The sequence below is a fragment of the Myotis myotis genome, unplaced genomic scaffold (genome assembly GCF_014108235.1).
Source record: "Myotis myotis isolate mMyoMyo1 unplaced genomic scaffold, mMyoMyo1.p scaffold_m19_p_18, whole genome shotgun sequence".
Taxonomy (NCBI): domain Eukaryota; kingdom Metazoa; phylum Chordata; class Mammalia; order Chiroptera; family Vespertilionidae; genus Myotis; species Myotis myotis.
In genome coordinates, this window is record NW_023416322.1 from 4,343,738 (window position 1) to 4,370,427 (window position 26,690).

Below are 26,690 nucleotides of genomic sequence, written 5' to 3' on the forward strand. Positions count from 1 at the left end.
TGGAGGTCACAGGAAGCCGCGGTGCATGCCAGCTTCCTTGCTGCTCCACGCCCACGCGGGACGGTGGGGATATGAGCTGCAACCCGTGCCCCCGCCGCCTGGGGCTGCCTGGAAGGACTCTGATGACCCCCTGCCCCAAAGCCGCGTGGGCTCTGTGCCACGTCCAGGCTTCCAGGAGGCCAGGACGAGAGCGGAGGCGCAAGCTCTCAGCCTCACCGGGTCTCTCCAGACGCAGCTCAGACTGTGCACCCGCCCGGCTCCGGGGGCTTGTGGTGCTCACTGTGCTGGGGGTGAAGGCCCCAGACTGCTGAGGGCATTCATTTATTCACTCATTCATTCATTCACTCATTCATTCATTCACGCATTTGTTTACTGTTGCGCTAACAGTGGTGTGTGTGTGTGCACGTGTGCATGTGTGTGACCTGAATAGCAAGTGGTTTCCTCTCCATTAACACCAGATCCGCCTGCTTTCACTCAGACGTTGAAAGCTTGTGCAAGGGAAAGGCAAAGGCCAGCCACCAGAGTTATCTAGCATTTTACCTGTTTGATTTTATTACGAAAACTGCGGACGCATCATAAAAATGCTAATTGCCTGGAGGGAAAAGTGGATGGGGACCATGTGGAGGAATTCATACAAGAATGCTCACGGTGTCTATTGTAAGGTGGGGGCATTTGAGAGGATTTTTAATGTTTCTCTATTTTCTTATTTTCAGTAGCTTTGATAAATGAAAACATTGCTTTTGAAAAGCAGTACTTGCCATAGATATAACTAAAAATCGATTCCTTACGTGGAAAAGGACAGGGGAGTGTGAAAAGCATCCGTCTGTGCTTCAGTTCCCAAGCACATGTGATCACACCCCGCCGTGTGCCACACAGGGGCAGACACGATGGCTTTGTCTCATATCAAGTCCCACGCAGATGGGCCTGCTGAGGCTGAGTGTGCACTTTCTCATTCTGAGAATTGCATAACCTTGCATCTACAGACGAGTTTCTTCCTCTTTCTGTCTCTCACCTTATCCTACGCTTATCTCTGCAATCTGACACAGAACTGGAAAGTGCTGCGGCCCGCAACTGTATATTCTGCCCCTCCCCGCTCCACCCTGATATGACCTGGGCCCCCGCCCCCTCCCCTCCGCCATGCCACCAGGAGACTCCACGCACCCTGGGGTAGGTGCCAGTGCAGCCTGGACATCAGCCTCGGCTGTGTGTGGCCTGTGGCCTTCTCTGCAGATGCTGGTTCAGCCCAGTGAGCACAGTTCACCTGGTGCCGGATCCCAGCCTCAAGGCCTACTGAAGGGCCTGGTAAGCTGCAGGCAGGGCCACCCCATCGCCCACCACCCAGCATCCTGCCCTGTGCTGCCCGCCTAGCCCCTCAGGGCACCTGCCCTCCGAGTCACCAGGTTCATGCATCTTCCAGTTTATTTCAACTTTCTGCTGCCAGACATTACCCCCTCTAGAATGTCGGTCATGCCCAAGAGTGGGAAAGGCCTCCTACCTTGGCACTCGGGGGGTGCGGCGCTCCAGGTCCCGGTGGCCAGGCACCGGAGCTCACGTGCCCCCACCAGGAGGAAGCCTTCGGCACAGGCGAAGCTGCAGGCGGACTGGTACCTCGAGGCGCCAAAGGGGTGGACGCACTTCACCCGGGCGTGGTTTGGAGCCGGAAGATCCTGGCACTGCAGAGCTAAGGGTGAGGAAGGGAGGGAGTGAGGGAGCGAGGAAACGGCAGTACACAAGTTCTCATCACTCCCCGCCCCTTGGCCCAAGTTCCTGCCAAGAACAGGGGCTTCTGAATGGGGCGCACTTAACCTGGAGAGTGAGAAAGTGTCCTGTCATCGCGAGGGGGCTGAGGAAGAGGCAGGGCCATTGTTAACCGGTTGAGCAATATGTATCCATACTTTTCAGAATATCATACGTTTGGACCCAAGAGTCTATGCTGAGTATGCCATCAACATGCATATCGAAACATCAGTTCATAGATTGTTTAATCATGGCATTAGCTATAAGAGCAAAATATTGAAAACAAAAATATAAATGCCCCTGATCAGAGGCTGAAAATGAATGATGGTGGGCCCATGGGAGGAACACAGAGGGTCACTACAAAGGATGTATTTCCCCTTGAACAGAGATGGGAGGTGCCTGACGGTGTGATGTGAAGCGAAGAAGCAGAGCATAAGTTGCCCGCACTCCTGCAGTGTGGTTTCCGTCGTATGAAGCAGATGGTCAGACGGAGAGAACACGTGGATGCTACAGAGGCTGTAGTGACCGCAGGGAGTTAGACTAGCGTGCTCCCTGACTGTCACCTGGGTGCTATTGGGAGTGGCAGCCATAGCAGTGGCAGCAGCCGTAACGGACGGTAGTAATGCCATTCATTACACTCTGCACCAGACACAGACTGGACTGTCGGGGCAGGAAACACTGGGAGCTCATCGGGGGTCTGAGACACGTCTCGGAGGTGTGAGAGAATAAATACACAGCTGTCTCTTCTGGATGGCAAGAGTGGCTCCCGCGATGGCTAAGACATGAGTGCGTCCAGGGCTCCCGTGTCTTTGCTTTTCAGGCAGGGACCTGCTGTGCACCCCATGACTCTCCTGCACCCCCCATCACGGTGCACGGCCATCTCCTCCCCCACGGCCTCTTTTTCTTTCAATTTTTTCATTGTGGTAAAATACACATAAAATAAAAGTCACCACTGACCACGTAACCATTTTTAAGTGTGCGGTTCAGTGGTATCGAGGACATTCCTACTGACCATAACCACCACCATCTCCTCAACGATTTTCCTCATCGCGAACTGAAACTCCACACCCGTCACGTAGTAACTGCCCACGGCCCCTTCTCCCCGCCCCTGGCAACGGCCACTCTGCCGTGTGTCCACGACCCTGACTACGCTATGACCTCGTACAAGGGGACTTTGCAGCATTTGTCCTCCTGTGGTCAGCTTCTCTCACTCAGCACAATGTCCTAGAGCTTTGTTACGGTGTGGCATATGTCAGAATTTCCTCCTGAAGGCTGCGTGATATTCCATTGCATGTTTATGCCACATTTTGTTTATCTGTTCGTCTGCTGATGGGCACGGGGGTGGCTTCCCCATTTTAACTATTATGAATAACGTGCTATGGACATGGGTGTGCAAACCTCTTTTCAAGACACTGATTTCAAACCGCTGCCCATTTCTAAGTCAGACTCAGGGATTGACATAAATTGCCCAGAGCTCCCAGCCCCTGCCTTTGCAAAGCACTCAGCAGCTTTAAGCTTGCTTTACACACACTAGCCCACGACCACTGGTGAGGCAGGTAGGCCAGGCAGAGAGCAGCACCCCCATGTTACCTAAGACGCTGAGCCCCAGAGAGACCAAAGCTCGTTGGCAGGAAATGACTGAACTAGACTGAATGCCTCGTCCTTTATTCTTCTGTCGTCCCATGCCCTTCCTCGGGCACCACCCCTGCCTCCCAGCTCCGTCTCCTTCACGCCCGCCCACCCACACGTGTCAATCCATGCAGCCCGACTTTCGTACAATATGCGGTGATGACCACGTTGTGCCCGAGCCTGGCTTTGCTCCCATTTCCTCCCTAGGGTCCAGCACAGAAGGCTCGGCACCTAGTAGGTTCTTTGCGACTGTCTGATGAATAAATGAATGACAGTGCACATGCTACATCAGATGCTGATGCCTTTAAGAGGCTGAGGGACACAGAGGGATGCTGCCATGTCTCCGTACCTTGACAGAGCGGGGCCGGCGCTGTCCACTGTCCCGCATCGGCGCACCGGACTGTGTCCGCTCCGAGCAGCTCGAACCCCTCGGCACAGCGGAAGCGGCAGGTGGCGTTGTACGGCCATGCCCTCGAGGACGGGGAGCAGTCCACGCTGCCGTGGGCGGGGCGCTCCGGGGGCTCGCACGCGATGGCTGGAGGGAGAGCGTTAGGTCTCCAGCTGGTCATGGAAGGTTCTTCTCAGAAGAGCCCTCCAGAGACGCTGCATCTTTCTACCCATGTTGTCAGAGTGTTCGGAGCCTCCATCCTCCCTTTCCAAAGGGAAACTGCCCAGAACACCTCCCTGGCCTCCTTGCTGAGACCTCACTTCCCTTAAGAACCTCTCTGCCCACCAAGGGGTCGGAGCTGCTCCCACAGCCCCCGGTCCTGCTGTTTGCGCAGGACTGTAACCCTGCCCCTCGGAGCGCGGCCCCCTGAGGCTGGAGTCTGTCCTTCAGAGCCTGGCAGTGTCGGGTAGGTCAAGGGCGCCCTTGAAGTATTTGCTGGCGTTACTTGTGGAAGAGGAAGCACAGAGCAGGCTGGACTTTTAGAGGAAAGCTTACTGCTGGCTCTATTATCCAGCCCCGTAAAGGGGTCCTGAGGGGCTGGGCTTCCGGACACAGGAAGCTGTCCTATGGGACCTCAGCCGCCAAGTGCAGCCCACCGGGTCCCTGAGCGCAGTCAAGCCAGGAGACCTCGGATCTGAGAGACTGGCTTCCCCGTGCCCTTCCTCCCAGAGGTGGTTCCATCTCCAGCTGGTTCTGTATGTTTGGGTCTTTTTCAGAGTAAAGACCACCCTCACCCTGGGCTTGGATTTCTGGTAGTCACAGAATTGGAGCATTTGCGAACCAAAGATCCTCCTGTGTTTCTCACTTTACCAATGAGAAGAGTGAGGCTCACCAAGTTGAAGTGACTTCCTTAGAGGCTCATGTCCTACTGGCTCCTGTCCAGACAGTAGCAGAGCCGGCCATCCTCTGGGCATCCTGGGAATCACTAGCCAGTTTTAACTTCCTGCTACCCTGCCCTGCCTTGCCTCCTGGCGACCAGGGGGTGAGGCTGGTGCACGGATTCAGCCCTGTATGTCACTGCCCAGTGCTGCTCATCTGTCCAAGGCCACCTCTGTGCCCTGACAGCCTGACTCCCTGTCAAGCACAGGGCGGTGTCCCGCAGCCTGTAGGCCAGAGGGAGGGAGGGGAAAGAGAGGCAGACACTGAGGTGGACCGAGTGCCCAGGCACTGACACACGCCATGTAGCTGTCTGCTTCTGTAGACTTCATCCTCACACAGCCCCTCGCAAATCTGAGCTCAACCCACAGATGCGAGACCCTGCCTCCTAGAGGCTGACCACTTGCCCAGCATCAGAGCCCAGAGGCCGTGCTAGTGGTAAGAGCCCTGATCAGCCCACTGGCCACAGCTCCTTCCTGCTGGACGGGCTACTGCAGGGACATCCTACCCTCCCCGCTGCAGGGCTGCAGCTCACTGGCCGGACCAGTGCAGCAAATGTGCCAGCCCCTCAATGGACAGCCGGCCAGCCTTGAATTTACAGGTGGAATCATATGCACAGGCAGCACGGGAGGAACACAGCTGGCTCATGTGCGGGGGATTCTGGGAGCTGACAGTGCCCCGCTAAAGAGAACAACCGGGGACAGAGAGAAGAGCTGATGGGGAGAGACCACTCCCACAGCTGCAGGGCAATGGTGGAAGCACCTGGAGATCTGGGGGCACAAAGCTGTAAGGTCAGGAGCCTGGGAGTGCCAGTCCTCAGGACTACAGGCTCCTCCCAGGTTCACTCCCACTTCCCTCGACCTTAGAAACCTGCCTCACCCTCCCTACTGTGTGAAATTTCTGCACCTGCTTGAGAGCTGGGAGCTGGGGGAGGGAGACTCACATTCTGTTTCTAGTAAAATCGGCCTCTTAGTCTCCTAGAGACACTCTCTTCCTACCCAGATGCCCCAGGTGCTGAGAAGAAGGGAGATGAGAGTCAGGCTGAGGCCACGCAGGCAGCTTCTCCACCGCCGGCCAGTCACCTGCACGCCCCGTGGAGGTGGGGGCAGTGGGCCTTGAACATGCCTGCTGCCTGGAGCTCACCTTCGCACACAGGGGCCGAGGCCGTCCATGCCCCCGAGGCCGTGCACCGCACCAGCTCTGGCCCCACCAGCACAGACCCCTCCTCACAGGCGAAGCTGCAGCTGGCCTGGTGTGGGGGTCCCTCTGCGCCGTGCAGGCAGCTCATGCGTCCTCGCTCCGGAGGCCTCAGGGGTGGGCACAGGGTGGCTAAAAACAACCACAGGCAGCGTGTGAGCAGCTGGAAGCCCAGGTCACTGCAGCAGCTTCCTACCTCCCCAGGTGGGGGCATCTGTCTCCCCGAGTGACGGGCATCTGCCTCCCCAGGTGACGGGTGTGCAGCTGCCTCCCCAGGTTGCGGGTGTGAAGCTGCCTCCCCATGTGGCGGGTGTGAAGCTGCCTCCCCAGGTGGTGGGTGTGAAGCTGTCTCCCCAGGTGGCAGGTGTGAAGCTTCCGCCCCAGGTGGCGGGTGTGAAGCTGTCTCCCCAAAAGGCAGGCAGGGCGGGGACTGGGGCTTGGAGGGCACTTTCAGTAGCTGTGTGGAAAGAGCTAGACACCCTTACTTTTCTCTCTTTTTTTTTTTTTTTAGAGAAGCAAATAAAAATGATCAGATTAATAATACTCACCCCCTCCGTCCTCCTTATTGTACTCTGTCCACTTTGCAATTAACAATGGGAGACAGGCCCCTGTGTAGTGCTTTTGCCTGAGAACCCAGACTTACGCTGGCCATCTCATTGGACAGACACAAACCATGACAATCATGGTTGATGGGTGACAGCACCAATCAGAGCCCACACCCACTGCTGGCCGCGTTCTCTACCAGGCTGTGCGATAGGGAAAGCTCCTCCTCCCCTCGAAGTTCCCCTTGTCAGTGAGGGTGGGAGGAATGGGGTGCACGCACCTACACACTGTGGGGGCTTATTCGTCCAGGTTCCCGAGGCCAAGCACTCCAGCTCGCGGGGCCCGTCCAGCGTGTAGCCTTTGGCGCAGTGGAAGCTGCACCGGGAGTTGAAAGAGAAGCTGCCCAGGGGGTGGCTGCAGTCCATGAGCACACGTGGAGGGAGCTCCAGGCCCCCACACTCCCTCACTGCGGGGACAAAATTCCAGGTTCCCATCGCAAGCTAACAACAAGCCCGGGCTTGCTGAGAGCCAGAACTGTTTGCACAATCCTCTAACCCTGTCCCCCAGGCTTCCCACCCAGCCTGGTGCTCCTGTGTAGGCTGCATCTAGGGAAATACTCACTCTTCACTCTTCACCTTTGTTTTGCTTCCCTTTAACCTTTTGAGATTTTATGACACACTAGAGGCCTGGTGCACGAATTCATGCATCAGTGGCATCCCTTGGCCTGGCCTGTGGGATCGGGCCAAAACCAGCTCTCCGACATCCCCCATGGGGTCCCAGATTGCTAGAGGGCACAGTCCAGGCTGAGGGACCTCACTGGTACCTGATCGGGGCCAGGGAGAGATACAAGAAGTTGGCCAGCTGGGAAGGATGGTGAGAGTGCACTAGAGTGTGTCCAGCCCTTCTAGCTCAGTCTGATCGGCCAGACCCCCCGCAGCAAGCTAACCTACAGGTTGAAGTGTCTGCCCCCTGGTGGTCAGTGAACATCAGAGTGAGTGGTTGAGCAGCCTTAGCATATCATTAGCTTATGCTTTGATTGGTTGAATGGCTGACTGGACAACTGAACAATTGGCATATTAGGCTTTTATTATATAGGATGTTCTCCCTTTGGATACAGTGTTTTTAACCCAGACTGTGTGTCTCAGGGAGCTTGAGTCGGGCAGAGGGACAGGTGGTAGAGAAAGCACAAGCCCATGACTGCAATGTGGGTAAAATGGGGCCTCACCGTATTCACATTCTGGTCCGTAGAACCCAGGGTGGCAGGAGCAGGTATAGTTCCCAATGGTCTCCACGCACTCCCCCTGCTGGCTGCAGGACGTGTCCTGGCAGGAGGCTGCAGAGACAGAGGGGTCAGAGTGTGGAGAAAGTGGGATCCTTGCTCCAGGCCACAGCCTCTCGGGGGAGACTGCTTTGGTGAGAGGGCACTGCGCCTTGGGCCCCGGGAGAGCAGCCCGTTTCCTGGAGAGGGTGCCATGTGGCTCCAGAACAGGCTGCGTTTCGTGTGGACACAGAGGGACAAAGGGAGCCACAGAGAGAAGGGTCGGCAGAAGCTCTCCGTGTGCTACCAAACAGCTTGTGGCTTTCCAGCCAGCGGCACTCAGAGCGCCGTGTTCATCCGGAACCTCTGACAGATGTCACGGCACGGGGCTGGGAACCACATGGAGTCACACGTATGACCTCAAGTCCTGGCTCTGCTGCCTACCGGTGACCTTCCTGTGACCTCAGGCAAGTTCCTGCTCAGAACCCAACCTGCCCATCTCTTCCATCTTTTGCCCATTTCAAATCTATGCCCAGTACCACATGGTGAAGGAGCTGAGGAGCCACGGGAGGTGTTCCAGCCCTGCTCCCGGTCAAGGACAGACAGTTTATGAGCAGCTGTTTCGCAGGTCTAACTAGCCTGGAATGGTCGGTGCAGGGCCGGCTGGCCCACCGGCCTCCTCACCGAGTCTGTGCCACAGGTGGCGGACGGAGAAGGGCCAGCGTCGCTTTCCCGCAGGAGGCTCTGTGAGGGCGTGTGCCCTGCACGGTAGGTGAAGGGTTACTGGTCTAACTGATGCCATCAGAGTGCTGAGAATGTTTTCATTCCTGTTTTTATTGATGAGGTCAGAGCTGGGCACGGTCTGTTGGTCCACTTTGGGTTCCTACCACAAGAGGAAACCCTGCCCTAACCGGTTTGGCTCAGCAAATAGAGAGTCAGCCTGCAGACTCAAGGGTCCCAGGTTCGATTCCAGTCAAGGGCAAGTACCTTGGTTGTGGGCACATCCCCAGTGGGGGGTGTGCAGGAGGCAGCTGATCAATGTTTCTCTCTCATCAATGTTTCTAACTCTTTATCCCTCTCCTTTCCTCTCTGTAAAAAATCAATAAACTATATTTAAAAAATAAAGAGGAAACCCATAGGTCACATTGAGCACTATGCGAGGTGATCCCTCTGTTTCCTCTCGACTCTGAGATGCTCTAAGTCTAGGAGCCATGCAAGGTTCTGCAGGAGTTCCCATGACAACCAGAGAGTTCGGTGACGCTGCACTGAGGCACTGGGAAGGGTTCAAAGTGAAGAGAAGGTGCAGGAGGCAGCAGTAGCTGGTAGAGGAGGCTTGGTCCTCGCCCTCCCTCCTGCTCACCTGGGCCCACCAGGGCCTCGCAGGAGCAATGCCTGCAGCCCGGTGCTCACAGAGCACACAGCTTTGTTCTGACTGTGGCTCCCCAGGCTCTCTGAGCTCTAGTCAATAGAGCCAAATATCAACAGTACAATGATTGAAATTTCTTTTGAGAGCCAAATGTTTTAAACTTAAACTATATAGGTAGGTACATTGTTATAACTTAATTAGGGTACTCCTAAGGCTTAGGAAGAGCCACACTCAAGGGGCCAAAGAGCCGCATGTGGCTCGCGAGCCGCAGTTTGCCGACCACGGCTCTAGACTGTGTATGCTGTTCCTATTGTTGAGGGCTTCTAGGGGGAGGTGCTTATAATCTAGAGAAATGAGAAATACACAGCACACTGTGGCATCTGTAAGATGGCTTATTAAGGGAGGAGCTTCAGAATGCCCAAGGCTCTCCTGCTCCTGGCGGTGGGCCCCTTCCCTGGGCACTCCCTCCCATGTGCCCAGGTGCCAGGGCAGGAGAGGCCCCTCCAGAGGGCAGCCACCCCAGAAAGATGGCGCCAGTCCTGGCACTGGGCACCTGGATCTGGGAAGACCAAGCTTTGGTGCATGTCTGCTTAGTCTGCAACTGGGAGAGTGAGAACCAAATATGCTCACGGGATCTCACCTTCAGTCACCTCTTTCCTGACCCCCCTCCCCACCAAAGCCCACCGACCTGAAGATATGTTGTCATTGAGGGGAACCCATAAAGCGCCTGTCACCTGGGTCACGTTCTCAGATTGTCTCGTGAGAATGCAGAGCAGAGTGTGTGCGCCTATGTGACTGAAAGGACAGCTCTGAAGTCAGCACGGGTCAAGCCGGCTCCAGCATCAGGGGCTTAGAACCCGGGGCAGGTCCCTTCATGGCTCCAGGCCTTTCCTCGTCAGCAAACGAGAGGAATGGAAGGATGCTTGAAGAGTCTCATGGGGACTATGTGCCACTGACAGGAAATGGCCTCATGACCTAGTCACTCTGCCTGGAACACACTGATGTCCAGCGGTGTCTCTAGAGCCAGGGCCGAGTTCCCTCTCAGCTCACACTCTCTCTTCCGCTAGGGCAGCGGTCGGCAAACTCATTAGTCAACAGAGCCAAATATCAACAGACAAACGATTGAAATTTCTTTTGAGAGCCAAATGTTTTAAACTTAAAGTATATAGGTAGGTACATTGTTATTGACTTAATTAGGGTACTCCTCAGGCTTAGGAAGAGCCACACTCAAGGGGCCAGAGAGCCGCATGTGGCTCGCGAGCCGCAGTTTGCCGACCACAGCACTAGGGCACAGCGTGCAAAAGCTCTGGGCCTGTGTTGTAGAGACTACAGCTTCCTGGGCGCCTGGTCCATCAGCCACACAATGAGAAGGGTGGGCCAGATGAGAGTCAAACTCCCTTCTGGTTTTAAAAGTCCAGTTCTCTCTCATCCGGGTCGTCTATTCTCCCAGGTGCTCAGTGATGCTGCTTGATTGGCAGTCTACTCTGTTTCATGTCCCTGACTCTGACTCCATGGTACCGACCCAGTGGCTGTAGTCGCGAACCAGGGACGGCGTTTTTATTAAACACACAAGTTGGGAGTAGAGAAGACCTACCTGTGTAGCACAGCGGCCGCTTCCTCCTCCAGCACGGCTCGTCGTTCCACCTGCCGGGGGCCGACGGGCTCTTGATGTAAATCTCCACACAGTCCTGGTTGTTCTTCTTGTTGTTGGGCTCGTGGTCGGCCCAGTTCTCAGCCTCCTCGGTGAGCGTCTTATTGGTTCCCACCCATGTCCATTTATTATTGATCTTCCGGATTCCAATCCAGTAGTAATTGCTGTAGTAAGGAATGACCTCGTTGAGGTAAGCAATTTCATCTTTATTCTGGATGGCCACGAGATCCGTGTAGTACTTCTGGCAGAATGCCCGGGAGGCATTCCACGAGTAGGCCTTGCTGCTGATATGATAGGTCCACGCTGCCACCTCTGTCTGGTTCATTAGTTCTATGGGAAGGAGGGGGAGGGCCGGTTAGTCGGCGTTTCTAGCCACAGGGGCGTGAGCATGAGCACAGCTCTGTGGAGCTGGATAAGTTCCTGACCAGAGGACCAGTGCCCCGAACATGACTCTTTATGTCTAATCTGGTCGTTTTAGGGGAAGAGTGGTTTCCATCTTTCACTTAAAAGTGAGCATGAAGCCACAATAGAAAAATGCCCTCGTGGGGTCATAAGATACCAGAATCAGAAGGGACCTTAGAAGTCATCTAATCGCCTCCTTCTGTAAGTGGAGGGGGCCTGGCAAGTCATTTGCCAAATTTACATTGAATGACACGTGAAAGGTCTGGGTGGTGGCCTCGGATCTGCAGGTCCCAGCTGCTCACGTGGAAACTAAGATGCGTCAGGCCCCGGAGCCTGCCTGCTGGCCCCGCTCATCGCCCACCACATTTAATTTCTTAGCCAAACAGAACTCCCACTTCCAGGCCTTGGGACCTGCTCTTCCTGCTGCCCGGGCTGCCGCCCACCTGTGCCTGCTACGCTCCCCCTCGGGCTTTCTGTGGTGCCCAGGTAGGCTTGGTGTTTCCCTCCGGCCCCCACTGCCTCCCCTCCGCCTCCGCCGCCCTGTTGCTGTGTGCTGTAGTGTCTGTTTCTCCGACCTGGTCCACACCTGTGGAATGTGAATCGGATGGTGGTCTCTTTGGAGCGCTGGCTTCTTTACCGCAAGCATAGAGCTTGGGCCTTACCAGGCTCGGTAAGTCCTGGCTGTGAAACCCCAGCTGGGGCAGCGGCGGGTTAGACGTCAGACCTGGCTTGCAGTCGTACACTCATCCCACTGCTCGCGGCTGTTTCTCTTTGATAAATTACTTCCTCCATCTCTGCTTACTCACTTGTGAACGTTTAAAACATGCCCTTGAAAGAACTGTTGGTGATGTCAAATGAAATAAAGAATGTGCCCTTCAAGCGTATGAAGGGCACGCATGACGGTGCAGTGTTACCACAGCCAGCGGAGCGCAGCGAGCAGGGGCCGTTCCCGTGCAGAGAGGTGGACATCAGCAATCAGGCCTGGAAACGGCTCCCTTTCCTGTTTATAAAGTCTTCTTCCTACTCAACCTCCTCTGCTGCCGCGTGAGGCTCTTGGTGGCCCTCCCTCCCTGACACCTTTGCTGATTGTTCTGCCGTAAGACTTTGTTCTGCGATTGCCAGGCCTGCATTATGACTTCCACCAGCTCCAGGGAACTCTGCCCTTGTGGGCCCCTTTTTCCATAATGTTTATTAAAAACTACATTTTAGCCCAGCTGGCGTGGTTCAAGTTGAGCATGGTCCTATGAACCAGGAGGTCACGGTTTGATTCCAGGTCAGGGCACATGCCTGGTTGCGGGCTCGATCCCTAGTGGGGGGTGAGGGGTAGGAGATGCAGGAGGCAGCTGATCAATGATTCTCTCTCATCATTGATGTTGCTACCTCTCTCTCCCTCTCGCTTCCTCTCTGAAATCAATAAAAATATATATTTTAAAACAAACAAAAAAAGCCCCTATATTTTACAACTGCATTGGCATAAAGACAAATCTATTAATATTATATCCTATAACCTTTTCCTTTGACCTACTAGTACAGTGATGGCGAACCTTTTGAGCTCGGCATGTCAGCATTTTGAAAAACCCTAACTTAACTCTGGTGCCGTGTCACATATAGAAATTTGTTGATATTTGCAACCATAGTAAAACAAAGACTTATGTTTTTGATATTTATTTTATATATTTAAATGCCATTTAACAAAGAAAAATCAACCAAAAAAATGAGTTTGCGTGTCACCTCTGACACGCGTGTCATAGGTTCGCCATCACTGTAGAAGGAAATATTTTTTAAGGAACTCGTGGGTCGGTCAGAGTAACGTGGGCCTGGGCCTCCTGTGCTGGATGGGAAACTTGGTCCCGAACGGATCGGTCTAGTTCTTCCTGAAGCCTTGTCTAGCAGTGGGATGGTGGTGGGTGCCTTTTTCCTTCCAGGAATCTGGGCTTGGATGGCTCCCCATCCTCACCACAACCGGCTTTCATCCCTCATTTCTCCCACTTGGAGAAGTTACCCTAACCACTCGGGGCCACGTGCAGGGTTAGCAGAAAGGTTACCAGAGAGCAGGGCACCGAGGCGAAGGAGCTGGGCGGCTATGAAGACCAGGCCCCGAGACCTCCAGTTCCAGGTGGCGCTCGGGCAGCGAGCCTGAAACGAGAAAAGAGAGCGTCCTCTCAGTGCGCGTGTGCACTCCAGTCCAGAACCGTTATGCTGGGCTGCCATCCTGCCCGTTTCCACTAAGGGGGTGGCCAAGCCCTCTCCCCACTTCCTGTTTCTCGCTGCTCTGCATCTGAGTCCCACCTGGCTGGACTCCACACCAATGCCGTGTCGTTTCTCCCTTCATTCGACGCATATGTACTGAGTAACTATTTCATGCTATTTATATTTTTCTTCTATAATACGTGTTGTAATGTGATTGTAAAAAAACACTGTCATTATTATTTTACAATAATCTCCCTTTAGGAACTGGCGTGCCATACCCAGGGATAATGGGAAGTCACATGAAAAGGGCCTGATCCACACCGTGGACTGTGAGCACCGTGGTGCCGGGCTGGGCTGTGGCTTATAGACCCACGTTTGGCCTTCCTGCGTGGCCATTTCAGCATGCATCACAATACCGTCCAGTGCTCCATAGACATGCATGTGTACATATATATTTCTACTGGGATATATCGCTCTCCCCTTGGATCTGTAGCCTGTATTGTTTTCTATGAGTTCCTTCTGTTGGGGTCTCCTCAAATCTATTAATTTTTTAAAAAAAAATCTTTTTAGGTAAGTCAGTTGTAGAAATGCTCTTCTTGCCCAACTCCGTCGTGTTGCACATGAAAACATGAAGGATTGGAGAGTCTAAAACAATGGATTCGAAATGACAGCAGCAGAGCCTGACTTTGAAACAAGAGCTTGACCACTTCACTCTTTTACCTTCATGCACCTCCAGGCCTCCTCCACATCCATGCTGCGCTGTGGTAGATGACAGAGCATGTGACGGGCCAAGCCTCACTGCTGCCTGGGTGCCCCTCCACCCCACCCCAACGCATCTATCAATGTAAACACCGTGTGTGCACTTGCTTAGCATTGAAGCTGTATCGCTCTTCCAGCCAGACTGCCACCTAAAACCATCCTGTGTAGAAATTCGGAATTGCATAGCTCATGCTCCAGTGATGGGTGCTGCAGGGTGTATGGTGTGTGTGTGTGTGTGTGTGTGTGTCACATGCACTGTTGACCACAGTCTGACTAGATAGTGGGGCAGACATAACTCAAATCAGGGCAAGTCTCCCAGGCAGTGGGTTATGGTTGTATAAGAAGCCTGGCACACTTCCACCTTGGAGTTCCTGAATATTGGCTTTGGGACCAGGGAGGGAAGATGGGGGATCTCCCCCTCGTCCAAACCCTTCACTTGGATCCTATTGACAGCACCTGTGATGAGATACCTGGCCATTCTCCAGATTTCCACTTTGTCCTACAGCACTGCCTTAGATGCCACCCCTTCTCTCCTGGACCGGCACACTCATCTGCTAACCCCTCGCCTCTCCTCAAGATTGTCCATCTCCCACCTTCCTCTAGGGTGCAGTCAGCATGATATTCCTAATGCAAGCATCGGATTGCATTACTTCACTACGTACAACCCACCAGCTGACCCTGCTCCCTGGGCAGTCCATCCACTGTCAAAATGACACCCCAGGATCCTTTAAGACAGGACCGCCCCTGTTTGTCTAGTCCAGCATTTCTCCACTGGTGTGCTGCAAGGATTTTTAAAACAGGCAATACCTGGCTACTTCGTCAGGGGCACTGCCTCTTTTCCCTTATGTTGTCAAATTTAAAAAATGACAACAGCCAACACTACAATAGCCGTCCACTGTGCATGATTCAAAAGTATACCTATTTTTGCCCTAGCTGGTTTAGCTCAGTGGATAGCGCGTTGGCCTGCAGACTGAAGGGTCCTAGGTTTGATTCTGGTCAAGGGCACATGTCCGGGTTTCGGGCTCGATCACCAATGTGGGGTGTGCAGGAGGCAGCGAATCAGTGATTCTCTCTCATCATTGATGTTTCTATCTCTCTCCCCCTCTCCCTGACTCCCTGAAATCAATAAAAATATATAAAATATATTTTTAAAATTATACCTATTTTTTGTCATATTGGCAAAAAAATATGTATATATTTTGGTGTGCCTCGGAATTTCAGCAATTAGTTTATGTGTGCCAGGAGGTGAAAAGGGTGGAAAATCGCTGGTCTAGCCTCAGCTCCTGATATGACCCCTCCATTGAACCCCCCAACAATGAAGTCACACACAACGTCATGTAGTTTCCTGGATGTACTAAACGTTCTCTGTGTCCTCGAGCCCAGAGCACCCCTCCTGCCGTGTGTGCCCCGCTCTGCACGTCCACATACCTCCTCCTCCGAGCGGCCCGTCCCCACGCCCGTCCTCCCACACCAGGATCAGAGCGCCCTCCCCGTCTGGGCTTTCCCACTGCGCACTCCAATGACTGTTGATTTATTACATGCGATGATGTGTCAGCCTTTGTTCAAGGCACTGGTGTTAACATGACAAAAACAGACGCAATTCCTGTCCTTATGGAATCTATGTCCCATTAAGGAAGACAGACAATAAAACAAACATCAATAAATATACAGCAGTGCAAAACGAGGAAACAGGAGACGTAGAAGGCAGTTATAAGTGACAGGGAGGGAGTGCAGGTGGGGTCGTGTGACAGAGGGCCCGGCCCGGTGGTTATGTTAGACACGGAGGCCAGGGCAGGGGACGTGCCGCCAAGAGCACAGTGAGCAGAAGAATCCAGCGGCCAAAAGCAGGAGGAAGCACATTAAAGATGGAAGGAAAGCGATGGTGAAGGCTCTGGGTGGGCGCCAAGAGTGGAGAGTGCGGAGAACAGGAAGTCATCGGGGTGGCTGGCATGGAACGGGCAAGGGGAGAAGGGGGAGAGATGAAGCTGGTGACGTTTCACCCTGGGAGGCAAAGCAGCGGGATGAGACTTCGTTCTGCCATGAGAAGCTGGAGGTGGAGGGGGTGGGGCTTCAGAGAGGTAGTGATGTGGTCCGATTGCCGGTGAAATTGCAAGGGGCCGGGTCTTGTGTGTCTGAAATGACAGTCGCAGAAGGACTCCAATGGCCAGGGTTCTGGACAGAGAAGCATCCTGAACATCTGCATCTGCCCATGGTGTGGGGGTGAGTGAGCAGCAGGAGGGGGCGCTGTGAAAGCAGCAGGCTGCTGTGATGGTCCCCGTGAGAGTGCCGAGGCCTGGCTGGGGCTGGGCCAGCGGGAGTGCGCATGGGGAGCACAGGTGATGATCATTGAGGAGGCAGAACTGTCCAACTTGTTGCCATCGTCCAGGTTTCCCAGCCGATGGAACAGTATTTCCCTACTATGGTTCTGGGTGGTGGTGTTGGGGCACAGATGTTAGTAGCCCCACATAAAAAATACAAAATGAAACACCGTGAAAAAAGAGGTCTCTAAGCTGAACAGAAAATTAGAAATAGGAACCGGAGGAAACCAAGGACATCGACACTAAGAATTAAAGCATATATTTAAATTAGGCAGCTGGTCACCATTACTCCGGGGGAAATGGCGCCATTAAAAAGAAAGTAACATACCTAACTTTCTAAAAAGTCTGTTGGATAATGGCTGAGTTATCTCCCCACAGGTATAAAGGATTGTTTTGTATTCGATGTTATAAAATGTCTGTTTTGCCTTTCGACCAGAGAAGTTAGACACCTCAAAGACAGCGGAGAGAGTGTCGTCTAGGAAACCACCCTGCGCCTACTCTCTGGCCAGGGGTGGGGAACCTTTTCTCTGCCAAGGGCCATATGGATACTTATAGCACCTCTCAGGGGCCGTACAAAACTATCAACTTAAACATTAGCCTGCTAGTTTTGGTCAAACATTTAATTAACTCACCCCGAATGCCTTGGCAGGGCCAGACCCAATGATTTCAGGGACTATAAAGTCCTTATAAAAGGGAGTCCATGAGCTGGCCGTTCCCCACCCCTGCCCTAGGGTGAGTTCGGGGGTCTTCTCTCAGCGCTAACTGTTACACAGCAAGCCCCTGCGATCTCGGGGGGATTGCTAAGCTCCCACTCACAGAGCTCTGAAGCTGGACATTCTAACAGCCAGTGGCCAGCCCAGGAAAATATGAACCATTTAGTTGCATTTTGAAAAACAAATAATGGAAGGAAGAGTAAGAACTAGATGCCACAGATCTAAGATGGGTAGAGGTATGAATGGAAGAGAATCCAGCCCAGCTGGTGTGGCTCAGTGGTTGAGCATTGTCTCATGCACTGAGGTCGCCAGTTCGATTCCCTGTCAGGACACATTCCCCAGTTTCAGGCTCCATCCTCAGTAGACGGGGGGAGGGGAGCAGGAGGCAGCTGATCTATGTTTCTCTCTCAGAGATGTTTCTATCTCTCTCTCCCTCTCCCTTCTCTCTAAAAAAATATATATATATATTTTAATATCCTTAATATATTTTATATTTAATATATTTTAAGAATGAATAAATGAAAGAGAATCCAGGCCTGCTCTGCTCCTTATCCCCTAGAACAGGGGTGGGCAAACTTTTTGACTCGAGGGCCACAATGGGTTCTTAAACTGGACCGGAGGGCCGGAACAAAAGCATGGATGGAGTGTTTGTGTGAACTAATATAAATTCAAAGTAAACATCATTACATAAAAGGGTACGGTCTTTTTTTTTTTTTTTTTAGTTTTATTCATTTCAAACAGGCCAGATCCGGCCCGCGGGCCGTAGTTTGCCCACGGCTGCCCTAGAACCTTGACTAACACTAGCACCATTTTCCTGTACGTTTCCATCAGGAGCTCCACCGCCGAGCCCTACCCGACTGAGAACGCCCCGCTGCTAAACCTTAACCTCTCTCCACAGGTCCTAGGGGCTGATTGAAGCCACTCTCTGAACTTGAGCCAAATTACACACATGGTTTCAGGTTCCTGAATCCCTGAAAGTCAAATGTGTTAAAGAGCAAAGGAAGAGGTCCTGCCTTTGTGACATTTAAAACAATTCCAGGGCGTGGCGCCCTGCACTTCACTGCAGAGCCTGTCTCAGCTAAGGACGCCACAAGGAGTTTCTGAGCATAAAGCCTGGATGGTGACAGGGTGGGGCTCTCAACCTGGGCCCCACGTGGAGGTTGGGGACCCTCCCTGTGGTTTTCCACGGAGCTTGATGCTTATGTGGATGTTTGCGTTTTATCTGGGAAGAGGACTCCTTTCATCTGAATCTCAAAGAACACCAAGACCCAATAGGTTAGCATCCCCCCAAAGCAGAGGAGGATCCGGAAGGGAACAGAATGAAGAGAGGGATGACTGCTCATTCATTCAAGTTGACCAATTCAGGAAGCCTAGGATACGCCAGAGATAAGACAAGAGTGACCCACATGCTATGTCATCAGGGTTCAAGCTCAGGCCAGGCTGAAACCCCTTCCTCTTCTCTTCATCGTTCTCTACCCGTCTCCCGACAGAGTCCTCGGCACGCGAATTAGCAAAGCGTCCTCGTTACAGGAATTAGCAAAGTGCACTAACTGCAGTTGCAGCAGGGCGGTGGGGGAATCAGGTACGAGGCGTCCCAGAGGAAGAGACTCAAACACAGAGACAGGTCCTGCCCAGCCGCCTGGGCTGTAGCCCTGGGGCTGCGGGAGGTACTCATCTCGGCTCATGTTAAGGAATTAGGCCTTTCTCCTCGGGTCTTCCCTGGACCCAAGCCTCACCAAACCCAGGCGCTTTCTCTTTCTCCGAACCATGATGGGGAACCTTTACTTACCAGTAGCTACAGGCCAGGCTCAGAGCTACTTGCTTTCAGCGTAATTTTATTTCATCCCCATAACGACACTATAGAGCAGAATACTATTTAATCATTTCACAGAGGAGGAAACTGAGTCACTGGCAGGACTGAGACTTCGGGCAGAAATGGAGTCCACGTGGACTCGCCCCATCAATCCCAGCAGATGCCTGGGGCTCAGAGAAAGAAATAGGAGGCAGGGGAAGGGAAACCCATCAGCTGTAGGTGAGCCCAGGCATGTGCTCAGCCTTGTGTTCAACCCAGAGAGGAGAGCATCCCTGGAGAAAGGCCCAGGGATGGAGAAGGGCCCAGGGATGGAGAAGGGCCCAGGGATGGAGAAGGGCCCAGGGATGGAGAAGGGCCCAGGGATGGAGAAGGGCCCAGGGATGGAGAAGGGCCCAGGGATGGAGAAGGGCCCAGGGATGGAGAAGGGCCCAGGGATGGAGAAGGGCCCAGGGATGGAGATGGGCCCTGGGATGGAGAAGGGCCCAGGGATGGAGAAGGGCCCAGGGATGGAGAAGGGTCCAGGGATGGAGAAGGGCCCAGGGATGGAGAAGGGCCCAGGGATGGAGAAGGGTCCAGGGATGGAGAAAGGCCCAGGGATGGAGAAGGGCCCAGGGATGGAGAAGGGCCCAGGGATGGAGAAGGGCCCAGGGATGGAGAAGGGCCCAGGGATGGAGAAGGGCCCAGGGATGGAGAAGGGCCCAGGGATAGAGAAGGGTCCAGGGGAGTCCCCGTGAGCCCTCCTGGACGCCAGAGGCCAGGAGCCCAGGGGCAGACAGAGCCATGCCTACCCGTGCAGCTTCAGTGAAACCCCAGCCCCAGCCCAGAGCCCCTGGGAATCTCCTTCGCTCCCGAGGGTGCGGGGAGGGTGGGTCAGGCGACAGCAGGCTTTGCAACCCTCACAAGCTCTGAGGGCTCATCCACAGAGAGCCACATGCCTTGCTATTCCTCATTTCCTGACCTGTTACCTGTCCGAGTCAGCCCCAAACCCCTTCATGTCACCCCCTGCCCGGAGGAAAGAGACGTGGACTTACCATCTCCTCTGCGCCCGGCTGGTTCTGCCGTCTGCCCAGCCCCGGCGCCTCCTGTTCTTATAGTCTTGCTGCTGGCCCTCAGTGTCAGCTGTTTAGAACAGCAACTTCCTACTCACTTGCCAGAAATCCACCACAGCCCTTCCCACAAAATGAGAGCTGATAACCCAGGCGCAGAGCTGGAGGCGGGTAGAGCAGTGGCCGAGGGGCAGGGGTTGCACTCCCACGGGGGATGCTCTGGAGCCGGCAGGTGTGACTCACTGCGGGGCATCCCCGAGGAGCAGGCAGGGGGAGCACCCTCACCCGGGTCAGGTCCCCTTTGATGATGACACGAGCCCCACTGTAAGGTCACTTGTTTGGAAAGCAAGCTTTATCTTGACTGTAAAGGCTTAGTGTCCATTGTCCACTCATTGCGAGGCCCCAGCGCCTGCCTTCCATCCCAGCAGCTTCTGGGGGAGGGAGCAGATACAACAGGACAATGATTAGGCAGGAACGGAAAAGGCCACGGGGGGATTCTGGCAACAGTGGGCAGGGGAGATTGCTGGAAATAGTTTTGAAATGAAATGTGAAACAGACATGGGGCCCTAGCCAGTTCGGCTCAGTGGGTAGAGTGTCAGCCTGAGGACTGAAGGGTCCCAGGTTCGATTGCGGTCAAGGGCATGTACCTCCTTTCAAGCTCCTCCCTGGCCCAGGACCTGGTTGGGGCTTGTGCAGGAGGCAACCAGTGGATGTGTTTCCCTCACATCAATGTTTCTCTCTGTCTTTCCCTCTCTCTTCCACCCTCCCTAAAAATCAATGGGAAAATATCCTCTGGTGAGGATATAAAACAAACAAAACAGACATGGGTCATTATTAGGAAGGAACTTCTGCTTCTTATATCAGAAAAAGACATAAAAGTGGAAGGGTCAGCGCATGGGAGTGGACAGCGTGTAGCGCAGCGTGAGATGGGCACTGTGGCGACACTGCCCAGGCCTCCCTGGCGGAGTGTGCCTCCCCCCTGGCTGAGTGTGCCTCCTCCGTGGCTGAGTGTGCCTCCCCCGTGGCTGAGTGTGCCTTCTCCCTGGCTGAGTGTGTCTCCTCCCTGGTCAAGTGTGCCTCCCCCCTGGCTGAGTGTGCCTCCTCCGTGGCTGAGTGTGCCTCCCCCCTGGCTGAGTGTGCCTTCTCCCTGGCTGAGTGTGCCTGCCCCCTGGCTGAGTGTGGCTCTCCGTTAGGCAAGTGACTGAAACTTTCAGGGCCTCCGTTTACTGGGCTGGGAAGTAGAAGGGCACTGCCAGACTCACCCTGAGGGCTGCTGGGTAAGGATGAGTCCATCCCCGTAGCAGCTACGGCTAGAGCCCCATGTGGAACCTCTAGGCCCTGGGGGCACTCAGCCTGCTTCAGTGAAACCCCTAGGCCCTGGGGCACTCAGCCCGTGTCAGTGGAACCCCTAGGCCCTGGGGGCACTCAGTCTGTGTCAGTGGAACCCCTAGGCCCTGGGGGCACTCAGTCTGTGTCAGTGGAACCCCTAGGCCCTGGGGGCACTCAGTCTGTGTCAGTGGAACCCCTAGGCCATGGGGGCACTCAGTCTGTGTCAGTGGAACCCCTAGGACCTGGGGGCACTCAGTCTGTGTCAGTGGAACCCCTAGGCCCTAGGGCACTCAGCTGTGTCAGTGGAACCCCTAGGCCCTGGGGCACTCAGTCCGTGTCAGTGGAACCCCTAGGCCCTGGGGCACTCAGCCCGTGTCAGTGGAACCCCTAGGCCCTGGGGCACTCAGCCCGTGTCAGTGGAACCCCTAGGCCCTAGGGCACTCAGCTGTGTCAGTGGAACCCCTAGGCCCTGGGGCACTCAGTCTGTGTCAGTGGAACCCCTAGGCCCTGGGGCACTCAGCCTGTGTCAGTGGAACCCCTAGGCCCTGGGGCACTCAGCCTGTGTCAGTGGAACCCCTAGGCCCTGGGGCACTCAGTCTGTGTCAGTGGAACCCCTAGGCCCTGGGGGCACTCAGTCTGTGTCAGTGGAACCCTTAGGACCTGGGAGCACTCAGCCCGTGTCAGTGGAACCCCTAGGCCATGGGGGCACTCAGTCTGTGTCAGTGGAACCCCTAGGCCCTAGGGGCAGTCAGGCTGTGTCAGTGAAACCCCTAGGCCTAGGGGCACTCAGCCCATGTCAGCCGTCATTGTTACCTTTCAGACTTGCAATCAGACAACACAAGCAAATATCAAATATTTCCTGTCAAGTCAGAAAACCAGCACTGCGGCTTCTCCTCTCGGAACCCTGGCTTCCAGGGTGGGGCTGGCCTCCATGCCCCCACGAGCGTTCCAGCTCATCAGTGGGCATCTCCTGCCTGGACTAAACCTGGAGGGACACAGAAAGGTCTGGAGGGAGGCCCCAGACCGTGAGGCATTAAGGAGCTGGGAGCTGCATCTGCACTGAGGACATGGGGGCCTAGAGGAAGGGCATGATTTCATGGTAGAAACACAAAGCCTGGTGACGGAGGAGGTGATGAAGGAAGGAGAGAGGGGGCAGGGGACTTGGAGGCAGCGATGCAGGGCCAGGGCCCCCCCCCCCCCACACACACACACACACACACTCCCGGAAGCCAGACGGCTGGGCTCCACTAGCCCCCGGCTGTGTGACCTGGGCCAGTTACCCCCTGTGACTCAGTCCCCTGAGCGCACTCATAAACAAGGAAACCAGTCACCCACAGTCACCAAACAGAAGTATTAGGACAACTAACTGGGTCTGCACATCAAGTGCTCAGAACAATCCCTGGCTCGCCGAGGGCGCCGAGGGCGAGGCCGGTTTCCCTGTGCTTTTGCTCCACTCGCCTCCACTTCCTCTGCTCTCATGCTCAACTCCAGCCCTTTTCCGTGGCCTCTTTTTCCCTTTCCTAGTTTCTCAGGCGGGTGTGAGGGAAGGTGCGAGGTAGGCTGTAGGTCCTAAAACTGGCCTCAACGTGTTTTCAGTTGGATATTAAATGTTAAGGGTTTTCAGAGAAGTAGGAAAAGATCCCAGGAGTAGGAGAGGGAGGAAAATACCGTTGGACTTGTTTCAAAGCTGTTCAGGCCGAACCATTTGCTCATCTGGCTATCATCTCCTGTCCCAAGTAGACCCCGGGAAAGGATCTGGGGGGTTATCCAAGGTGTCCCTGGAGACAACCTTTAACCGTGCAGGTGCTGGAACATTCAAGTAGTTGCTAGTGAAGAGGCTGATCTACGCAAGCAGGACCAAAGGCAGGCCTAGGACCGAAAAGACCAGAAACTTTAATTTCCGTTTTAAGCATACGTAAAATGATTCAATCAACTGCCGGAGGAATTACACCACATGAAACATATGCAATTGCACAGCACTTTATTACTCACAAAAGTTCCTGATGCTGTGGGTACAGGCTACACGGGATCCCAGTGGTGCTGTCCTCTGAGGTCCAGCAGCTGGGCTGGGCTGGTCCGGGTGCAGGGGCCGGCGTTCCTCGTTCCTCACCCGAGAGCTTGGTCGCTTCTCGATCGGGGAGGTACTAGCCTTTCTTCTGTCGTCTGGCAGAGTGGCGTCCCTTGTCAGACTGGCAAAAGGACGTGCCTTTGTGGCTGTCTCAACAGGCAAGCACTGTTGGCTGGTCAGGACCAATTTTTAAAGCCTGTTTCGTACCCACAGCAGTTCAGGTGGCTATCAATGAATTACATCAATGCACACATGTTAATCTTAAACAGGGCGAGGGGCTACATATGGTTACTCTGAGTCAGTAATCGAAGTTCAAATCCTTATCTATGGGGTACACACACTTCAGGGAAGTGGGGAATGTGTCCTTAATATCACACTTTAAGTTTCAGAAAAGTTAACTCAAACATTTTAAAACCTTCTTTAATATTTTTTAGACATTTTTTAAACTTTTTTAAACACTTCTATATTTTACTACAACATCTCCATAGAGCATTTAGGTGGTTTCCAGTTATGTGGCCATGAAACCTACAATTCCAAAAAAAATTAATTAGAAGTGTCATCTGGTTCATATATGTTTTCTCCTCTCTTCGTAGTAGACTGCAGATCCCCAGGGCAGGGGCGCTGCCCATACGAGTCCCCGGCAGCATCTCTCAGAGAACAGACACCAACACTGCGGGTTCCTCGATAGGCCTGATGGCTCTGGGGGGCACCGTAAGTCTACCCCCGCCTCCCTCTGCCCTCTGTTTATCTTATCCCAGTGGTGCAGTCTAGATACAGGAAATACTTTACTAGTAAGTCCCTCAAGGCTCCAGGCAGGTGCCAGCACCAAGGATTCAGGAATGAGCAAAACCATCATGGGGCTCACGGCTGCTTTATTTGGGGAGCGGGGGAGGGGTGGACATTAAGATATTAAAGAAAAATCTTACCAATAAATGCAGGAAGCAAAAGGCGTGCTCAAGGAAAGGGCATGATGGGAACTTGCCCTGAGAAAGGCCCCCGACGGTGCCCTCAGAGCTGAAGTCTTAGTTAGCATCAGCATCACTTCACTGGCGGGAGAACATTCTAGGCTGGTAAGGGGAGCAGCCTGGAGCCTCCCAACAGCATCGGTGGCTGGAGGGCGTCCAGGAAGCTGGAGAGGTGAGCACCCAGACTACACCAGGTGTCTTTTGGGCACCATCTGTCATCCGGTCAAATAGAAGGCAGCTAAGTTCTCAGGGAGGCTCGCGTGCACAGCTGGTCCCTCTACTCAGAGAAGACTACAGAATTTTCTACATCATAAGCTGTAGGATGACCCATTAGAACTTAAAATATATATATATATATATATATATATATATATATATATATATATATAGCCCTCACCCTTATTATTAATATAATACATGCTTGTTTTTAAACTTTTTCAGAAAAACACAGAAAAAGAAAAAAATCACCCATAATACCATCATCAGTGCAATTGGGACAAAATTCTATATTCAGTACAATGATTTTTTTCATTTAATAACATATCATGGGGGTGGGAACAGGTGGGGAGAGGTCAATGGGGGAAAGGGAGACAAATGTAATGCTTTCAACAATAAAGAATTCAAATGAAAAATAATAATAACACATCACAAACTTTCTGATGTTTTAAATTATGTTTATGCTCAAGCTACAACTGAAAATAAAGCCCAATATAGAAGGAGATGTTTACGTATAGATACAACATGGAGGTGAGGCATGAGTGATCAATCCCACCTCCCCACAGCTTAAGGGGCCTTATCAAAACTTCGCCTGCAAAGGAGCCCCTGGGGCCGCGTGGCCAGAAGTGTCTGTCCCTCCACAGGCGGCTGAGACCGCTGTGGCCCAAGCCGTCCGCTCTCCCGCAGGGCTTTGGAGGGTGTCAGAGACCAGCTGGGGGAACTGCCAGCTCTTCCTGCTGAAATTCTATTTATGTTGGGCTGTGGTGTTCCGATCAGGCCTTCCTCGTCTCTATCTTTGCTCTCCAGTTTTTGAAAGGGAAGCAAGTGTGAACTTTCATAACTGCCCACCCACATAGGAGTCGGATTCTAAGGACACACTCCTAATTGTCCTATGGATGCCCACTTAGCCCCACCCAAGCATCCCTCCACTCATCTTACGGGTGTTTGTGGGACCTGCTTGGTGCCATCACCTGGAGACACAGAGATGAGGGAGACACCGCCCCTGGCCCGAGGGAGCTCAGACACCAGTGGGGAGACGGGCATGGAAAGACAGTGAACGGCATGGAGGAGGCAGCATATACACGTGCTCTTGTGGGAGCCCGAGAGAGGCCAGCTAACAGGCTGAGGCAGCTGGAAAGAGTATGTAGAGGACATGACCCTTCAGCCGGGTTCTCTGTGCAAGCTCAGTGGTTGGACGCTTGGCAGATGAATTAGGAAGTGGTTTTTCTCATTAAAGTATTTTTACTATTTCAAAGCCTATTGTGTGTGGGGCCCTTTGATTACCAGAGGCTGCCATAACCACAGGAGGGTTATCACCTACCCCAGCACCCTTGACACAGCTCAATGGTGGCTGCTTACACACGAGCACACAAGCAGACGATTGACACGCCTCAGAGGAAGCGAGGCAGAGGTGTGAACCTGATGAGCTGCCGGCCCTGAGCCCTTGTTCTTGGGCCAGGCCCTGCGCTCAGCATTTTAGCAGCTCCATCTCAGTTAGTTCTCCCGCACCTAGAAGAGGTAGATCCCGTCAGCATAGCTGATCCATCTATGGAGAGTAGTGTCACTCGCCTTTTATTAAAAGGGAAATTGTGGCGTGGAGGGTTGAATACCACCTTGCTTGAGGTGACAGAGCTGATATGATAAATGGAAAAGATAGGATTCAAGTTCAAATTCAAGTTCAGTGGAAACAACACTACACTAAAACCTGGACTTCATCATCTCACTCATTAGCAAGTGCTCACTGGAAAGTGCTCCGGACACCCTTCTCTTGGGTTTCGGTGGCTTATTCTCTGCTCATTAAAGAGGAATCAAGAGTTAAACAACATCAAGCTACATCTCACATCGATGTCAGGGCTCAGATGAGAGGTCTCATCTGTTCTGTTACTGAGCAGGTTAAACAGAGGAATTGCAGGGGATAAGTGCATTCTATACTGCCTCCCAACACACACACACACACACTGCACACACAGATGCTGCACATACACTCACACACACAAACTCACACACATACACACTGCACACATGCATTGCACATATACTCACACATACACACACTGCACATACACTCACACACACTTCACACATACACACACTGCACATATACTTACACATACACTGCACTCACACACACATGCTGCACATATACTCACACACACTCACACGCAC

General features: G+C 53.4%; 1 protein-coding gene across 2 annotated transcripts in view; it reads right to left on the reverse strand.

The window, feature by feature from the left end:
• The window catches only part of LOC118673466 (selectin P), a 34,345-nt gene extending 14,270 nt beyond the window's left edge, over positions 1–20,075 (reverse strand). Inside the window, exons 1-8 of one of the 2 annotated variants that reach the window (XM_036344308.1) lie at positions 19,932–20,075; positions 13,153–13,243; positions 10,649–11,035; positions 7,656–7,763; positions 6,711–6,896; positions 5,834–6,019; positions 3,716–3,901; positions 1,496–1,681 (exon numbers count right to left, since the gene is read on the reverse strand). In XM_036344308.1, coding sequence (XP_036200201.1) covers positions 1,496–1,681; positions 3,716–3,901; positions 5,834–6,019; positions 6,711–6,896; positions 7,656–7,763; positions 10,649–11,035; positions 13,153–13,243; positions 19,932–19,934 — 1,333 coding nt within the window. In that variant the 5' untranslated portion in view covers positions 19,935–20,075. The remainder of the gene's footprint in view (positions 1–1,495; positions 1,682–3,715; positions 3,902–5,833; positions 6,020–6,710; positions 6,897–7,655; positions 7,764–10,648; positions 11,036–13,152; positions 13,244–19,931) is intronic. The other variant, XM_036344309.1, reaches the window with a different exon arrangement.
• Positions 20,076–26,690: the final 6,615 nt, after the last annotated feature.